We start from the raw sequence: 18,833 nt of genomic DNA, 5'->3' as shown, positions 1-18,833 counted from the left end.
CTTAGGGAGAGGCTAGCATTGTCGCAAGCGATTGCCGTCTCAAGGTCTCCTCTTATGGACCCTATAGATCCGTCATCGGTAACGAACTTCATGACTAGCAGCTTCGTGTTGAATATCGCTTCAACATCGTTAATCGTCTTCCTTCCCAAGATGATATTATAGGCGGTGGAATCTCAGAGGATCACGAACTCGGCCATCGCCGATCTTCGGCCTTGAGTCTGTCCCACTGAGATCGGCAGGGATATTACTCCATCCGGTTTGATGAAGTGGTCGCCCAAATCCAATGACCCCGTGCTGGTGAGTCGTCAGATCGGCGTCCCTTAGTCCCAGTGCGTCAAATACGTTGCGGAACATGATGTTCGAGTCAGCCCCTGTGTCGACAAGGATGCGTTTGACGAGACCGGTTCCCACTCTGGCCGTGATGACCATGGGTGGGTTTTCCGGGGCGTCGTCGAACCATTGGTCTTCCGGGCCGAAAGAAATGGATGGAGGCTTCTTAGAGTTTCGCACCAACGAGGAGGAGACCACCAAGACCTTAGCATCTTTCTTGTGCGCCGATCGGGACCTTGGCACGGCATTTTTGGCCGTCACCACGTTTATCACGGTGAGGCCGTGATCTCTGTCTTCTGGCTCTTGTCGCCGCTTTGCCGAACGGGTTTTGCCTTCTTCGTCTTGGTCGCGATAACGCCTCCTCGGCTACCTGATAAGATGGGAGAATGCTGCTAGCTTACCTTCTCTTATCGCTTGTTCTAGTGCATCCTTCAGGTCAAAGCAGTCCTGTGTTTGGTGACCGTAGCCTTTGTGGTAGTCACAATAGAAGTTCTTGTTTCCTCCCGTACGGTCCTTGAGTGGTCGAGGCTTCGGCAGGATTCCTTTCTCGGCTATTTGCTGATAAACTTCCATGATGGGAAGAGTGAGCGGGGTGTAGTTGGTGAATTTCCCGACCCGGGGGAACGGCCTCGGTGCCTTGCTTGGCGCCTCTTCCCTGGTTTGTTCCTTCAGTCTTTCTCCGTTACCTTGTTGCCGTTTATTGGCAGCCACGACTCGGCTGACTTCCTCGTCGTTTATATACTCTTTGGCTACCGTCTGGATCTCGTGCATCGTCCAAACTGGTTTCGTGGTAAGGTGTTTTCGAAAGTTCTCGTTGAGGAGGCCGTTAGTCAGGCAAAGGCTGGCCACTGAATCGGTTAGGCCGTCGATTTCCAAGCATTCGTCGTTGAACCGATCCAGGTATTTTCTGGTCGACTCTCCCTGTCTCTGGGTTATCCCCAGAAGGTTGATCAGGTGCTTTACCTTTGCTATTCGTGTTGTAAACTGGGCCAGGAATGCACGACTGATGTTCGAAAACTCGTAAATGGATCCTTGCGGGAGGCCGTTAAACTATCTGATCGCGGGTCCCGCTAGGGTTACCGGGAAGGCTCGGCACCTCACCTCGTCCCCTACTCCCTCTAGATTCGTCCTTGCTTCAAAGGCCGTGAGGTGTTCTAGAGGGTCTTGAGTTCCATCGTACCTCATGTCCGTTGGTTTGTCGAAGTGCTTCGGCAACCGGACTTCGAGGATGGATCGGTGGAATGGGGTGGCGCCCATTATCACAGGTTGTCGTGTCCTCTCGGACCTCCCTTCCCCGTCTTCGCGATCTCGTGCCGTGCGGCGCGTTTTCCTGCCTCGGGAGTAGATGATCGTGTCATTTCGTCTTCTCGGGATTAGAGACTCTTCACGGGTGCTCTCTGCTTCCATTCGGGATGCGGAGGCGCGTTGCAGACGGCTTCGGTGGGAGTCTCTCTCTTGGCTTTCAGGGGATGGGGTGTAGCTGGGATCGGTGGTTCGTCCGTCACGCTCCTGGTCGGCCAGTTGTCGCTCCAGGTTCTAGACCCTGTGACGTAGCTCCTGCATTATTATGGCGCTGTCGCCGCCCGTTCCCCCGAAGGGTCGCGTCCTTGTGTGCGGTTCAGTGTGTTGTCGGAGGGACCTTCGCCGTCCTCTTAGTCAGGCGACAGAGGCTGCCCCTTCCGCTCCGGCTCCTCGGCCTTGGTCTCCGGGACCCGGCACAACGTCCATTAAGGCAGTCCCCACAGACGGCGCCAATGTTCGGTAGTCGGTTGCCGGACAGGTCGGGTGGTTATTGGAGGGGGTGAGAACGCCTCAATCGCGGTTGTACTGGGTTCGGATTCGCCGTGTAGCCGAGCTCTCGTTGTGAAAGGAAAGAGGGGGTGCCACTTGCAAAGACACTCCGACGCTCTAGTCAGCTAGTGTGCAGGCGGGGAAAATGATAGGTGGAAAAAGTGACGTACCTTGGGGGAAGGGCAGGTCCTTTCCCATTTATACTGTGTCAGAGGTGGGCCCTGCAAGGATAGGCCCACCTTCCTCGAAGCTTCCTTACAGCTGCTGTGGAGAGCTGTCAAGGACGCGTGTCCGAGTCGCGTGGTGGATTGTACGTGCCCGACCGCTCGGGTCGGGTCATCAATGGGTCGGGTTGACCCGCGAGTGGTCTAGGCCAGGCCGTAACAAGTTTCAACAAATTTTAAGTTAACTACTCATTTTACTCTCGCATTATCAAAACACTCAAAAATAACATCTATTTTTGTTAACAACAAAATATTCTCTAATTTTTTAAAAACGCTAGAAAAGTGTCTAACTATTTTGTCGATTTTTAGCAAATCGATGGTGGTTTGATATCTAGTGATCTGGGAGCAAAACCTACTCCTCTGTGCGAGTATCAGTTTTCTAAAAGTATATCAAAACGTCTTCGATTAAACCAATATTGACAAAAAATGAAGTAAATTTGTAAATTGATGAAATGCGGTTTGGAAATTAAAGTTTTGAAAACTAAATAAATAGTAAATGGACAGGTTTGCATGAAGATTAAAAGAAAAAAGCAATAACAATGCCTTCAATTAAATCAAAGAACTGTAACAGAAGGAATAAAAACGCAGAAAGATAAATTAGATGAGGAACATAAAGAACACTTCGTGAATAAAATTAATTAAACGGTTAAGTTTACAGAAAAACTAAATTGAAAGAAGAAGGTGGAAGGAACCCTACAGATCAGAAAGTGTAACTCGATTGCAATTTCAGGAATTCGCTGGGATGTGAGAATGTTTAGAGTGTTTTTCTGAGTAAAAGTTCCAACCCTTATTCCCTAACACTACTTCACAATATTTATAGGCTATCTTACATAACGGTTAATTAAATTACAATTAATTACAATTAAATAAGAAATTATGAATTTGAAATACAATCACTCTTGGTAACTGTTCCTGCTGCATGATTGTAGATAATCCCCATGTTTTTCTTGCGTAATGAAAGTCACTAAACTTCCCGCTTCTATTCAACCAGCTCTTCGAAGGCTTTGCTCGATTTCTCAAATCGAATCCCTTTTTCGATTTAACCCCATTCGATCGATAAAATGATTGAAACTCAAATCGACGCTGACTACTCTGAAACTTATACTTATGCACGTGTCTTCTCGAGAAATTATACTTGATCCATATCGTCCTGACAAATATCTTCGATCGAAAATATTTTTGATCAACAAATTGCCCCTTGGATTAATATGATTGCTTTCGATATCATTATCGAAGAGTAAAGCATTTAATCCAAAAATGCCAGTTCCCAAATCAACAATAATTACCATTAAAACTCCCATTACGATTGATCCACTCGACACGTCTCCCGAGACTTGCGCTTCCTCTTCCTACCACTTCATCTTCTTCACGAAGTTACCTCTATTTGCATTCCTTTCTCAGTAACGGCTACAGTGACACTTTTAAAGTTCACTCTTCCTTCTTTATCTGAATCTCTTGAACTCATCATTCTCTGAACTCTAGTATATGTTGAACTTCTAAGTTTGCCAACAATAGAAGAGTTTTAAGTATTTCCCATTGATCGAGTTAATCACCTTTTCTGACTCGATATCTTTAATTTGATAGGCATTCTCAAAATATGTCCCTATTATTTGAAAAGGGCCTTCCCAACTATGGGACCATTTACCCAGAAATCTCAATTTCTTTTCCATCGGTAAAATAACTTTCAAAATCAATTCGCCTATCTTGAAAGATTTTTCTTTAATTCGACGATTATAACTTCAAACAACACTTTCTTTCTGTCTCAGGTGCCAAGATTTGCTCTAAATCTAACTCATTTAACTCGTCAAACATTGCATTCCAATAATCATCGACTAGTAAATCATTTTGTTTCGATACTCTTAAAGTATTCAAATTAATTTCCAATGGTAATACCGCATCATGGCCATATACCAACTTATAAGGTGAAGTTCCTGTCGAACCTCTTTGTGAGTTTCGATAGGCCCACAATATTTGGCTTAAAGTCTCATGCCATGTTCGAGGCTTACTCCCGATATGCTTTTTAATCAAGCTTATCAATATCTTATTTGCTGCTTCTACTTGCCCATTAGCCTGTGCATAATAAGGAGTAGAAGCAATATTTGGCTTAAAGTCTCATGCCATGTTCGAGGCTTACTCCCGATATGCTTTTTAATCAAGCTTATCAATATCTTATTTGCTGCTTCTACTTGCCCATTAGCCTGTGCATAATAAGGAGTAGAAGTAACCATACTAATATTTCTTGAAGCCACAAAATTTTTAATTCGCTAGCCAGTAAACATAGTTCCTTGATCAGTGCTTAACGTTTGAGGAATTCCAAATCGATGGATAATATTTTCCTCAATCAAGTCAATTATCTCACTTTGACCAACCTCTACTAACGGAATAGCCTCAACCCATTTTGTGAAATAATCAATAGCCACCAAAATAAATTTGTGTTGTTTCGATGAAGGAGGGTGAATCAAACTAATTATATCCAAAGCCTAACCTCTAAATGGCCATGGCTTTATTATCAAATGTAATTCGGCTGCTGGATATAATTCATCGGCCAATAAAATAGAGTTCATTGCTCGTAATTTTATTTTCCTATCGACTACTGTTCCGAGGGTTACCTGAAACTGAAGATCGATCTCGGATGAGATCTTCTGTACTGGTCGGAGCTGTTATGTCCGACCTGTTTAGAGCTGGTGGCCGGAGCTGTCGTGTCCGACCTGTTGGATCTGGCGGTGCTGCTGATCCTTCGTCCCCGGAGGGTGGGGGGTACCTGCAAGGGACTCTGATGCTTAAGTTAGCAAAGGTATTAAGCAGGTATTGAGTAGAATCAGAGTATGAGTTATACCTGGGTGCTCCAGTGTATTTATAATGGTGTGGAGTGACCTTTTTAGATAAGATAAGTTAGTTATCTTATCTTATCTTATCTTTATCTTTAAGTGAGGTCATCTTATCTTCAGGGGAACCGCCTTTATCTTTCTAGGCTTTGGCTGCCTTTAGATTGGGCTGTGTTCCTTCGTTTTGGGCCTGCTTTGGGCTCCTTTGGCGAGTTGGCCGAGCTCTTTGAGAAGAGGTCGGATAGTCTGACCTGAAGAGATCGGTCATCTTGTCGCTAAACATCCCGGGTCGGACAGCTTGACCCAGGGTATGAACAGTGCCCCTGCTTGAGTTTGATCTTTCTGTGAGATCGTGCTTTTCAGAGCTTCAATCTTTTTGGAAGTCGTGCTCAAGCATCTGTCTGGCTTGTTTATTTCATTGTTTTGCAATCTTTGTAGATTTTCTAGAGGTTTGGTACTTCACAGTCCAACCTCTTTTGAGTGGTAGTGTGGGTTTTCTACCCTTGCCTTCTGGATCACGCCTTGCTTTTAAGTTTGTGTTGACAACCCTCTGCTTTGGCGAAGCTATCCTTGCGGCTTGATACCCGGGCTTTTAGTGACTTGTCCAATGACTTTTTAGTGTTCTTTATATAGAACCTTTTTTAGTCTCGGATGACGTTCGTAACCTGTTTGAGATTGTGCCTTCTTTGAGTGGAGTTGTATCCCTTTTGGCTAAGCACATTTGAGCCTTAAGTTGTTTTCCATCCCTTTGGCTTGTTCTTTTTTGAAGTCATGCTTGCGCCTCTGACGTCGACCTGTATGACTTTGCCCCTGCTTGAGTTCAGACTTTTCTGTGAGATCGTGCTTTCAGAGTTTTGATCTCTTTTGGGGAAGTCGTGCTCAAGCATCCTGACTTTGGTCGATCTTGAGTAGTTTCTCCTTGTGTGAGTCTGGTATTGCCCTTTTTAGTTTGTTGAGAGGGCTTTTCAGCTTATCTTCCGACTTGTTTGTCTTCACTACTCGGGCTTTTTAGTCATAATCCAACAACTTTTTAGGTAGTGTTCTGGAGGGGAACCTTTTTACAGTTTGTTTGGATGACTTTTTAGCGCCGTTTTGATTTGTGCCTTTGCCTTTTAAGTAGTGTCTCTTTTTCAAGACTTCGTTCCATTTAGCAAAGCATTCCTGGCCTTTCTCTGGCCATTTGCAAGATGTCTTTGTCTCTTTTGTGGATCTTTGTAGAGTGTTGGTACCTTGTTGTCCGACCTCTTTTGATCACTTCTGGTTTTGTCCACTTTCTGTTTGGTCGAGGTGGTCCTTGGGGCTAACTTGTCCGACGACTTTTTAGTGTTCTCGTAGAACACTTTTTAGTTAGTCTGAACAATTTTGATGGCCTTGTCATGGAGCCGTGGCTTTTTGGGCGGAGCCATGTCCGTTTAGCGCACATTTTTTGTTAGTCCGACTTCTCTTGTCGATCCTTCTTTAGCTTTGTTGGTCCGACTTCTCCTTGTCGGTCCAAGCTGTAGCTTTCGTTGGTCCGACTTCTTCTTGTCGGTCCAAGCTGTAGCTTTTGTTGGTCCAACTTCTTCTTGTCGGTCCCTTCTAAGTTATTTCTATTATCCTCTTTATTGGACCTTTGTCAGGTCTCTTTCTGGGATTTCTTTTTATAACTTTTTGTCACTTTGATCGGCTTGGGCCGACTTCATCATGTCGGTCCTGTCGAGTTACTTAGTAATCCTCTTTTTTGGACCTTGTTCAGGTCTCTTTCAGGGATTACCTTTGTAACTTTATCTTTCTGGGCCGACTTCGTCACGTCGGGCTTTGTCAAGTTACTTGACAATCCTCTTTCTTGGACTTTGTTCAGGTCTCTTTCAGGGATTATCTTTTGTAACTTTATCTTTCTGGGCCGACTTCGTCATGTCGGGCCCTGTCGAGTTACTTGACAATGCTCTTTCTTGGACTTTGTTCAGATCTCTTTCAGGGATTATCTTTTGTAACTTTATCTTTCTGGGCCGACTTCGTCATGTCAGGCCCTGTCGAGTTACTTGATAATCCTCTTTCTTGGACCTTGTTCAGGTCTCTTTCAGGGATTATCTTTGTAACTTTTTGTAGGAGTCCGACTTCATCATGTCGGGCTCTTCGAAGTTATAGTAATCCTCTTTTATAGGGTTGGCCAGACCTCTTTTCAGGGCTTTACTTATAACTTGGGTTGTTGTGGCTGGTCCGACTTTTTGTGCTGGCCAGTCTTTTAAGTTATTTTATAGCAATCCATTTTATTAGGACCTCGTCAGGTCCTTTCTATGGACCAATTTCTATAACTTCTTGCATTATTCTGTTTTCATCTTTGCCGATTTTATAGAGTTTAAGTTTTAACCCTCGTTTGGCAGACCTTTTGATGAATTTGGTTTTCATCTTTGGTCTTTATCGTGATCGCGTAGTGAATTTGATTTTCACTTTCTATCGATCTGTAGCTTTATAATTGAACGATGAATGTTTCAGATTAATGTGTCTTGATTGAGCAGTGAATTTGGTTATCACTTTGTCGACCTTTGTCGAAATCAAACGATGAATTCGGTTTTCATCGTGGTCGGGCGGTGAAGTTGGTTTTCTCCTTGCCGACCTGTTGCTTTGTAATCGAATGATGAATTTGGTTTTCATCTTGCCGACTTTGTCGTAATCGGGCGGTGAATTTGGTTTTCACCTTGCCAACCTTTGTCGTGATCGGGCGGTGAATTCGGTTTTCACTTTGCCGACCTGTCGTAATCGGACGTCTTGGTAGGAAACTTTTTAGGGAATCTGCGAACTTTTAAACAATAAAATGAAGATATGAATAAGAGTGTGTACATGTTAGTGCTTACCCTTCTAGGTCGGGCAATCTTTTTGGATCTCGGCCTGGCGCCCTTTTTAGATTGCAAGCATGCCATGACCTTGGTAGCTCTTGCCCCTCGAGGTCGGATACTCTGTCGTAGCCTTTCCTCAGTTCCTCTGAACACTTGGTATGGTTCTTTCCAGTTGGCTGCTAGCTTTCCTTTCCCTGACCGACCTGTTCCGATGTCATTTCAGAATAGGATGGGGTAGTTGTTGGTGAAACTTCGCTGGATTACCTTCTGATTGTATCTTGAGGCCATTTGACGCTTTAACACTTCCTCCCTAATCCGAGTAGGTCGAGTTCTTCCCTTTGGTTTTGGGAGTTGACCTCTTTATTGTAGAGGATCATTCTGGGAGATCCTTCTTCGATCTCTACTGGGATCATTGCCTTCACTCCGCATGGTGAAGTGTGGATTTTTTCGATATGCCCATAGGACTTGTGGGAGCTCTTCAGCCCAAGCTCCCTTTTGATCTGAAGAACTTTGGTTCTTTCTGCAAAAAGTTTGCGTCTTTGATCATTTGTTGTGACTTTTCTTTTGTCATTCGCCTTTTGAGGAGAATGTGTGCTTTGCTTAGGATTTGGTTGTTGTTCCTGTTTCTTTTCATCGTTGCCTGACTCCTTTTGTACAAAAGTTTGAGCTTTTGTGTTGACCTTTTATTTGAGAGGTGTTCGGACTGTTTGGGTATAGATTGTCGATTTCTCTTCTCTGTGTTCTTGCCCTGTTGTTGCCTCCAAAGGGTGCCCCTGGACTTTCGTGTGAGTCCTGGGATTTCTCTTTTACTGCTGTTCCGAGGGTTACCTGAAACTGTAGGTCAATCTCGATCGAGATCTTCTGTGTTGATCGGAGCCGACGTGTCCGGCAGGTGTATAGCGGCCGGAGCTGGTGTGTCCGATTTGTGGAACTGAGAGTGCTGCTGATCCTTTATCACCGAAGGGTGGGGGGTACCTGCAAGGGACTCCAATGCTTAAGTTAGCAAGGGTATTAAGCAGGTATTGAGTAGAATCAGAGTATGAGTTATACCTGGGTGCTCCAGTGTATTTATAATGGTGAGATGTGACCTTCTTTAGATAAGATAAGTTAGTTATCTTATCTTATCTTATCTTATCTTTTGTTGAGGTCAGCTTATCTTTCATGGAACTGCCCTTATCTCTATAGGCTTGGGCTGCCCTTGGATCGGGATCGTATTCCTTGAGTTGGGCCCTTCTTTGGGCTTTCCTGTCGACTTGGACCGAGTTCTTTGCGAAGAAGTCGGTCCGCTTGACCTAAAGAGGTCGGTTGCTTTGTCTGTAGAACATCCCGGGTCAGACAGCTCGACCCAGAATATGAACAGTGCCCCTGCTTGAGCTCGGTTTTTTTTGTTGAGGTCGAGTCCTGAATTTTGGTCCTTTTCTAATGAAACTGAACTCAAGCATTTTGTCGATTCCTTTGTAGGAGCTTTTGAATGTAGAACGTTTTTCCTCATTAAGCGCGCGCTTTTGTATCGGCGTTTTGGGAACGTGCGACGGTTTAATGCCTTTTTTAATTTTAACATTAATTGCCCCGTTTCCCTTAGGCTCTTTATTTTGTTTTTGAAAATCCAGAAACGGTTTCTCTCCTTCGCCTTTTTCGTAACTTCTTTTCTCCGCTCTCTTCGCTCTCTATTTTTTGCTTGCGCTTCTGCTTTCTTGTGTTTGCGGCTTTCGTTTGGCGATTTTCTGGGAAGCGTTCATTTCTGCGCCTCCATATTTCTTTCTCGAAGCTTCTTTCGTCTCCAGGTTAGTCCCATTTCGTGCTTTCTCTTTGTTTTTGTTTTTGTGATGAGGTTTTGATTTTGATCCTCTTTTTAGAGAAAGTTCGGATCTTTCTGTTTCCATTGTGCCCTAGATTTGTTGAAATGTGCGTTCTGGGAGTTTCTCCATCTTCTGCATGATTCTTTTTGCTTTTGCTTGATGCTTTTAGAGTTTTGCATGTTCTTTGTTGTTTCTGTTCTGATATCGCTGTCCGCATCTGTTCTTCATTTTATTTGAAGGTTGCTTTTGTCTGATTTTGAAAAAGGTTGCATCTTTAATGGCCTCTGCTTGGCGTGTTTGATGTGGATGGTTTTTGCTGGTTTAGACTGTAAGGCAATGTTTTTTATGACGTTTTGTGTTTTGCTTTGATGGAAAAATGCTTGCTGTGCTTGCTGTTTGAAGCCTTCTTTTCTTGTTTTGAGAGGTGCTGGGATACGAGAAGTAGGTTTTTCCTAGAAAGCTTGCTTTATTATTGCCTCCAAAGGATGTCCCAGGACTTTGGTTTGAGTCTTGGGGTTTTCCTTTTCTGTGTGTTCGCCTATATCCTTTGTCCGAGATGTTTTTAGTAACCCCATCTTCTTTTCTTACTTGTAGGATTAGTTGGCCTCATGTCTTCTCGAAATAACATTGTAGAGATGTCTTTCAAAGTTCCCGAGGGGATGTCCGATTGGCTGGACTCCCTTGTTTTGTTGTGTGTTTCTGTTGTGGATGCTGAATTTTGCACAGAGCTGAGGAAGTGCCATAGGATTTGTAGTAACAGTGCTCGTGAGGAGGATTATGAGCTTGTTGCTCCTGATTCTGATGAGAGAGTTTGTTTTCCGACTTCCATGAGAGGGAGCGTCCCTTCTTCTATGCCTCTGAATACTTCTTCAGTCAGTTGAACATTACTTTTCCTTTTACTGCTTTTGAGACCGACATGTTGTTTTCAGCCATTGCTTCTGGTGTTCCTCCCTTAAAAAAGCAAGAAACATCCGAGTCATTTAACCTGGATGCCCCGGATTTTGATGCTATCGAGTTTGTTGACCAGCAAATTGCCCCCTATGGTGGGCTCTCCATGGACGATGTGTCTCTTCTCCAGCATCTGGATTTTATCACCAAAAGTAGTGTGAAAATGGCACATATGGGAGCGGCTATTTGCCGAACTGTTTAGGGGATCCCGATTCATGCCACAAAATCTTTCATGGAGGAGGCCAAATCAGAATTTGATCGGATCAAGGGTCTGAAGGATGAGTTGGAGGTAAAGTTGGCAAAGGTAGAGAAGGAACTGGAGGGTGAGAAGGCCAGCTCTATTGCTTTGGCTGCTTCTTTGAAGTTGGCTGAGGACATGGCACTGAAGCACAAGGATAGCTATGTCTCAGCTTATAGGGAGTTAATGCATCTCCGGGATGATTTGGAAATTGCTCGGGTTAATCATGCCGAGCTTCAGGGTCACCTTGTGGGCAGCGTAACTGTCGTCTCTGAGAACCTGATGGAGCAGTTCCGGATTGTTTCTCCTGATGCCGACTTGACTCTCGTTAGTCTTGATAACGTAGTAAAGGATGGCAAGATCGTCCCAGATGATCCCGATGATGATGTTGAACCTCCCCCAGTGCCTTCTATCAAGGTATCGACCTCCTCGGTTCCTCTAATTACGTCTGATCCGGATTGTCAGATTCTGAACCGGGATGATGGAACTGTAGATGTTGTGCCTATTCAGACTCGTCCTCCTTCTTCCCGTACTGATGCTGCTGGGAAGGCTCCCGATCTTTGCTGATCTTTTTTTTAAGTATTTGTGTAAATAGCCCGGTTTGTGGGCTTTTGAACTGTTTTATTGTTTTGTTTAACTGCTGACGCTTTTTAGTTGCCTGCCTGGCAACTTTTACTTTGAAAAACAAAAGTAGCTTTTTGAGGTAGATTTTGGTGGTCTCTTGAAGCTTTATTATACTATGCTTTTATGGTATCTCTTCTGGTTTCTGAGAGTGTTAGAATCTTGCTGCTTGACCTCTTTGGATTGCCTTTGTACTTTATTGTTTGTAACTTGGATCCTTTGAGGTCGTGACCTGTATGGGTCCGACTTGTTTGTCATTTTTCTCGCTTTTGCTTGTATTTTTAGCGCCCCATAACCGATTTCTTTGTGTTGGTCCCCTTCTGAGTTATTTTTGTAATCCTCTTTCTTGGACCTTTGTTAGGTCTCTTTTAGGGATTACTTTTATAACTTGTCTTGTAGGAGACCGACTTCGTTAGGTCGATCTCTTTTAAGTTATTTTTGTAATCCTCTTTCTTGGACCTTTGTTAGGTCTCTTTCAGGGATTACTTTTATAACTTGTCTTGTAGGAGACCGACTTCGTTAGGTCAATCTCTTCTAAGTTATTTTTGTAATCCTCTTTCTTGGACCTTTGTTAGGTCTCTTTCAGGGATTACTTTTATAACTTGTCTTGTAGGAGACCGACTTCGTTAGGTCGATCTCTTCTAAGTTATTTTTGTAATCCTCTTTCTTGGACCTTTGTTATGTCGGATTAAATCTCAATCTTGACGCCTCATTAAAAAAAATTTTCAGGAAAAAGAGTGCATCTTATGATGAGATCTTTTACCTGTCCTAGCTATAGTACCTTCTTAGGTTACAGGTGTGCCATGATCTGGGGAGTTCTCGCCCCTCGAGTTCGGACAGTCTGTAGTAGCCTTTTCCAAGTACTTCTATGACTCGGTAGGGTCCTTTCCAGTTGGCTACCAGCTTTCCTTCTCCGGGTCGAGTTGTTCCAATATCATTTTGGATTAAGATGAGATCATTCTCAGCAAAACCTCTTGGCACTACCTTTTGATTATACCTGGCAGCCATTCGCCGCTTTAGTGCTTCTTTTCTAATCCGAGCTTTTTCTTGGATTTTCGGAAGTAGGTCGAGCTCTTCTCTTTGAAGTTGAGAGTTGGTTTGTACATTGTAGTGGACTACTCGGGGAGACCCTTCCTCCACTTCTATTGGAATCATTGCCTCCACTTCGTATGCTAATCGAAATGGTGATTCGTTCGTAGTAGAATGGGGGGTTGTTCGATACGCCCATAGGACTTGTGGAAGTTCCTCGGCCCAAGCTCCCTTTGCTTCTTGCAGTCTCCATTTCAGCCCGGCCAATATGACTTTGTTGGCCGCTTCGGCTTGTCCATTGGCTTGGGGATGTTCGACGGAGGTGAACTGGTGTTTTATATTCAAGTCGGTCACTAGTTTCCTGAAGCCTGCATCTGTGAATTGGGCGCCATTATCTGTGGTGACGGAGTATGCGACCCCGTGGTGCACGAAATTGTGATCACTACAACTTCGCACAACTAACCAGCAAGTGCACTGGGTCATCCAAGTAATAAACCTTACGCGAGTAAGGGTCGATCCCACGGAGATTGTTGGTATGAAGCAAGCTATGGTCACCTTGTAAATCTTAGTCAGGCAGACTCAATTGGGTATAGTGATATACGAATAAAACATAAAGATAAAGATAGAGATACTTATGTAATTCATTGGTAGGAACTTCAGATAAGCGTATGAAGATGCCTTCCCTTCCGTCTCTCTGCTTTCCTACAGTCTTCATCCAATCCTTCTTACTCCTTTTCATGGCAAGCTTATGCAAGGGTTTCACCGTTGTCAGTGGCTACCTCCCATCCTCTCAGTGGAAATGTTCAACGCACCTTGTCACGGCACGGCTATCCATCTGTCGGTTCTCGATCAGGCCGGAATAGAATCCATTGATTCTTTTGCGTCTGTCACTAACGCCCCGCCCTCAGGAATTTGAAGCACGTCACAGTCATTCAATCATTGAATCCTACTCAGAATACCACAGACAAGGTTAGACCTTCCGGATTCTCTTGAATGCCGCCATCAGTTCTTGCCTATACCACGAAGACTCTGATCTCACGGAATGGCTGGCTCGTTTGTCAGGCGAGCACTCGGTTGTCAGGCGATCAACCATGCATCGTGTATCAGGAATCCAAGAGATATTCACCCAATCTAAGGTAGAACGGAGGTGGTTGTCAGTCACACGTTCATAGGTGAGAATGATGATGAGTGTCACGGATCATCACATTCATCAAGTTGAAGAACAAGTGATATCTTGGACAAAGAACAAGCGGAATTGAATAGAAGAACAATAGTAATTGCATTAATACTCGAGGTACAGCAGAGCTCCACACCTTAATCTATGGTGTGTAGAAACTCCACCGTTGAAAATACATAAGAACAAGGTCTAGGCATGGCCGAATGGCCAGCCTCCCAAAGTGATCAAAAGATCTCAAGAACAAAAGATTCCAAAGATCAGAAGATGAAAATACAATAGTAAAAGGTCCTACTTATAGAAAACTAGTAGCCTAAGGGTTACAAAGATGAGTAAATGTCATAAAAATCCACTTTCGGGCCCACTTGGTGTGTGCTTGGGCTGAGCAATGAAGCATTTTCGTGTAGAGACTCTTCTTGGAGTTAAACGCCAGCTTTTATGCCAGTTTGGGCGTTTAACTCCCATTTTGGTGCCAGTTCCGGCGTTTAACGCTGGGAAATCTGAAGGTGACTTTGAACACCGGTTTGGGCCATCAAATCTTGGGCAAAGTATGGACTATCATATATTGCTGGAAAGCCCAGGATGTCTACTTTCCAACGCCGTTGAGAGCGCGCCAATTGGGCTTCTGTAGCTCCAGAAAATCCACTTCGAGTGCAGGGAGGTCAGAATCCAACAGCATCTGCAGTCCTTTTCAGTCTCTGAATCAGATTTTTGCTCAGGTCCCTCAATTTCAGCCAGAAAATACCTGAAATCACAGAAAATCACACAAACTCATAGTAAAGTCCAGAAAAGTGAATTTTAACTAAAAACTAATAAAAATATACTAAAAACTAACTAAATCATACTAAAAACATACTAAAAACAATGCCAAAAAGCGTACAAATTATCCGCTCATCACAACACCAAACTTAAATTGTTGCTTGTCCTCAAGCAACTGAAAATCAAATAAGATAAAAAGAAGAGAATATACTATAGACTCCAAATTATCAATGAAACTTAGCTCCAAATTAGATGAGCGGGACTAGTAGCTTTTTGCCTCCGAACAGTTTTGGCATCTCACTTTATCCTTTGAAATTCAGAATGATTGGCTTCTTTAGGAACTCAGAATCCAGATAGTGTTATTGATTCTCCTGGTTAAGTATGATGATTCTTGAACACAGCTACTTATTGAGTCTTGGCCGTGGCCCAAAGCACTCTGTCTTCCAGTATTACCACCGGATACATACATGCCACAGACACATAATTGGGTGAACCTTTTCAGATTGTGACTCAGCTTTGCTAGAGTCCCCAACTAGAGGTGTCCAGGGTTCTTTAGCACACTCTTTTTGCCTTGGATCACAACTTTATTTCTTTCTTTTTCTTTCTTTTCTCCTTTTTTTTCGTCTCTTTTCTCTCTTTTTTTTTTTTGTATTCACTGCTTTTTCTTGCTTCAAGAATCATTTTTATGATTTTTCAGATCCTCAGTAACATGTCTCCTTTTTCATCATTCTTTCAAGAGCCAACAATTTTAACATTCATGAACAACAAACTCAAAAGACATATGCACTGTTCAAGCATACATTCAGAAAACAAAAAGTATTGTCACCACATCAAACTAATTAAGCTAGTTTTAAAGATGAATTCGAAATCCTGTACTTCTTGTTCTTTTGTAATAAAAACAGTTTTCATTTAAGAAAGGTGATGGATTCATAGGACATTCATAACTTTAAGGCATCGACACTAAGACACTAATGATAATAAGACACAAACATGGACAAACATAAGCATAAATTTTCGAAAAACAGGAAAATAAAGAACAAGGAGATTAAAGAACGGGTCCACCTTAGTGATGGCGGCTTGTTCTTCCTTTTGAAGGTCTTATGGAGTGCTTGAGCTCCTCAATGTCTCTTCCTTGCCTTTGTTGCTCCTCTCTCATGTTTCTTTGATCTTCTCTAATTTCATGGAGGAGGATGGAATGTCCTTGGTGTTCCACCCTTAGTTGTCCCATGTTGGAACTCAATTCTCCTAGGGAGGTGTTGATTTGCTCCCAATAGTTTTGTGGAGGAAAGTGCATCCCTTGAGGTGAATCTCTCCATCTCCCATGACTCGGAGGTAGAAGCTTTTGCCTTCCCTTTCCTCTTTCTAGAGGTTTCTCCGGCCTTGGATGCCATAAATGGTTATGGAAAAACGAAAAAGCAACGCTTTTACCACACCAAACTTAAAAGGTTTGCTCGTCCTCGAGCAAAAGAAGAAAGAAGAGAGTAGAAGAAGAAGAAATGAGGAAGAAGGGAATGGCTTTTGTGTTCGGCCAAAGAGGGGGAGAAGTGGTGTTTAGGTTGTGTGAAAATGAAGGGGTGAAGAAGGGTATATATAGGGGAGGGGGAAGGGTAAGGTTCGGTCAAGTGAGGGTGGGTTTGGGAGGGAAAGTGATTTGAATTTGAATGGTGAGGTAGGTGGGGTTTTATGAAGGATGGATGTGAGTGGTGAAGAGGAAGATGAGATTTGATAGGTGAAGGGTTTTTGGGGAAGAGGTGTTGAGGTGATTGGTGAATGGGTGAAGAAGAGAGAGGGTGGTGGGGATGGTGGGGATCCTGTGGGGTCCACAGATCCTGAGGTGTCAAGGAAAAGTCATCCCTGCACCAAATGGCATGCAAAATCACGTTTTGAGCCAATTCTGGCGTTAAACGCCGGGCTGGTGCCCATTTCTGGCATTTAACGCCAGGTTCTTGCCCTTTTCTGGCGTTTAACGCTAGTCTGGTGCCCCTTTCTGGCGTTAAACGCCCAGAATGGTGCCAGACTGGGCGTTAAACGCCCACCTGCTAGCCTTACTGGCGTTTAAATGCCAGTAAGTTCTTCCTCCAGGGTGTGCTGTTTTTCTTCCTGTTTTTCATTCTGTTTTTGCTTTTTCAATTGATTTTGTGACTTCTCATGATCATCAACCTACAAAAAACATAAAATAACAAAAGAAAATATGTAAAATATAACATTGGGTTGCCTCCCAACAAGCGCTTCTTTAATGTCAGTAGCTTGACAGATGGCTCCCATGGAGCCTCACAAATGATCAGAGTAATGTGGGAACTGCCCAACACCAAACTTAGAGTTTGAATGTGGGGGTTCAACACCAAACTTAGAGTTTGGTTGTGGCCTCCCAACACCAAACTTAGAGTTTGACTGTGGGGGCTCTGTTTGACTCTGATTTGAGAGAAGCTCTTCATGCTTCCTCTCCATGGTGACAGAGGGATATCCTTGAGCCTTAAACACAAAGGATTCTTCATTCACTTGAATGATCAGTTCGCCTCTATCAACATCAATCACAGCCTTTGCTGTGGCTAGGAAGGGTCTGCCAAGGATGATGGTTTCATCCATGCACTTCCCAGTCTCTAGGACTATGAAATCAGCAGTGATGTAATGGTTTTCAATCTTCACCAAAACATCCTCTACAAGTCCCTGAGCTTGTTTTCTTGAGTTGTCTGCCATCTCTAATGAGATTCTTGCAGCTTGCACCTCAAAGATCCCTAGCTTCTCTATTACAGAGAGAGGCATGAGGTTTACACTTGACCCTAAGTCACACAGAGCCTTCTTGAAGGTCATGGTGCCTATGGTACAAGGTATTGAAAACTTCCCAGGATCTTGTCTCTTTTGAGGTAATTTCTGCCTAGACAAGTCATCCAGTTCTTTGGTGAGCAAAGGAGGTTCATTCTCCCAAGTCTCATTTCCAAATAACTTGTCATTTAGCTTCATGATTGCTCCAAGGTATTTAGCAACTTGCTCTTCAGTGACATACTCATCCTCTTCAGAGGAAGAATACTCATCAGAGCTCATGAAAGGCAGAAGTAAGTCCAATGGAATCTCTATGGTCTCATTTTGAGCCTCAGATTCCCATGGTTCCTCATTGGGAAACTCATTGGAGGCCAGTGGACGTCCATTGAGGTCTTCCTCAGTGGCGTTCACTGCCTCTTCCTCCTCTCCAAATTCGGCCATATTGATGGCCTTGCACTCTCCTTTTGGATTTTCTTCTGTATTGCTTGGAAGAGTACTAGGAGGGAGTTCAGTAATTTTCTTGCTCAGCTGACCCACTTGTGCCTCCAAATTTCTAATGGAGGACCTTGTTTCAGTCATGAAACTTTGAGTGGTTTTGATTAGATCAGAGATCATGGTTGCTAAGTCAGAGGGGTTCTGCTTAGAATTCTCTATCTGTTGCTGAGAAGATGATGGAAAAGGCTTGCCATTGCTAAACCTGTTTCTTCCACCATTATTGTTGTTGAAACCTTGTTGAGGTCTCTGTTGATCCTTCCATGGGAAATTTGGATGATTCCTCCATGAAGAATTATAGGTGTTTCCATAGGGTTCTCCTAGGTAATTCACCTCTTCCATTGAAGGGTTCTCAGGATCGTAGGCTTCTTCTTCAGATGAAGCATCCTTAGTACTGCTTGGTGCATTTTGCATTCCAGACAGACTTTGAGAAATCAAATTGACTTGTTGAGTCAATATCTTGTTCTGAGCCAGAATGGCATTCAGAGTATCAATCTCAAGAACTCCTTTCTTCTGATTTGTCCCATTGTTCACAGGATTCCTTTCAGAAGTGTACATGAATTGGTTATTTGCAACCATTTTAATTAGCTCTTGAGCTTCTGTAGGCGTCTTCTTCAGATGAAGAGATCCTCCAGCAGAGCTATCCAAAGACATCTTGGATAGTTCAGAGAGACCATCATAGAAAATACCTATGATGCTCCATTCAGAAAGCATGTCAGAAGGACATTTTCTGATCAATTGTTTGTATCTTTCCCAAGCTTCATAGAGGGATTCTCCATCCTTCTGTCTGAAGGTTTGGACTTCCACTCTAAGCTTACTCAATTTTTGAGGTGGAAAGAACTTTGCCAAGAAGGCATTGACTAGCTTTTCCCATGAGTCCAGGCTTTCTTTAGGTTGTGAGTCCAACCATGTCCTAGCTCTGTCTCTTACAGCAAAAGGGAATAGCATAAGTCTGTAGACCTCAGGGTCAACCCCATTAGTCTTGACAGTGTCACAGATTTGCAAGAATTCAGCTAAGAACTGATGA

The 18,833-nt window shown here is 43.5% G+C and overlaps 2 protein-coding genes and 1 non-coding gene across 3 annotated transcripts; 1 reads left to right on the top strand and 2 right to left on the bottom strand.

The window, feature by feature from the left end:
• Positions 1 to 696: 696 nt before the first annotated feature.
• LOC130963142 (uncharacterized) lies at positions 697 to 1,737 on the bottom strand. The gene is made up of 2 exons (XM_057889290.1): positions 1,411 to 1,737; positions 697 to 1,314 (listed from the first exon to the last, which is right to left on the bottom strand). The coding sequence occupies exons 1-2, from the start codon at positions 1,735 to 1,737 to the stop codon at positions 697 to 699; spliced, it is 945 nt and encodes a 314-aa protein (XP_057745273.1).
• A 2,339-nt stretch (positions 1,738 to 4,076) lies between these two features.
• On the bottom strand, positions 4,077 to 4,573 carry LOC130963141 (uncharacterized). The gene is made up of 2 exons (XM_057889289.1): positions 4,532 to 4,573; positions 4,077 to 4,415 (listed from the first exon to the last, which is right to left on the bottom strand). The coding sequence occupies exons 1-2, from the start codon at positions 4,571 to 4,573 to the stop codon at positions 4,077 to 4,079; spliced, it is 381 nt and encodes a 126-aa protein (XP_057745272.1).
• Positions 4,574 to 18,514: 13,941 nt separating this feature from the next.
• On the top strand, positions 18,515 to 18,622 carry LOC130964889 (small nucleolar RNA R71). The gene has a single exon (XR_009080955.1). It is a non-coding gene; the product is annotated as a small nucleolar RNA R71 (small nucleolar RNA).
• Positions 18,623 to 18,833: the final 211 nt, after the last annotated feature.

Source organism: Arachis stenosperma, chromosome 2 (assembly GCF_014773155.1).
Source record: "Arachis stenosperma cultivar V10309 chromosome 2, arast.V10309.gnm1.PFL2, whole genome shotgun sequence".
NCBI lineage: Eukaryota > Viridiplantae > Streptophyta > Magnoliopsida > Fabales > Fabaceae > Arachis > Arachis stenosperma.
The sequence above is the reverse complement of the archived record's forward strand: the minus strand, read 5'-3'. Positions and strand labels throughout refer to the sequence as shown.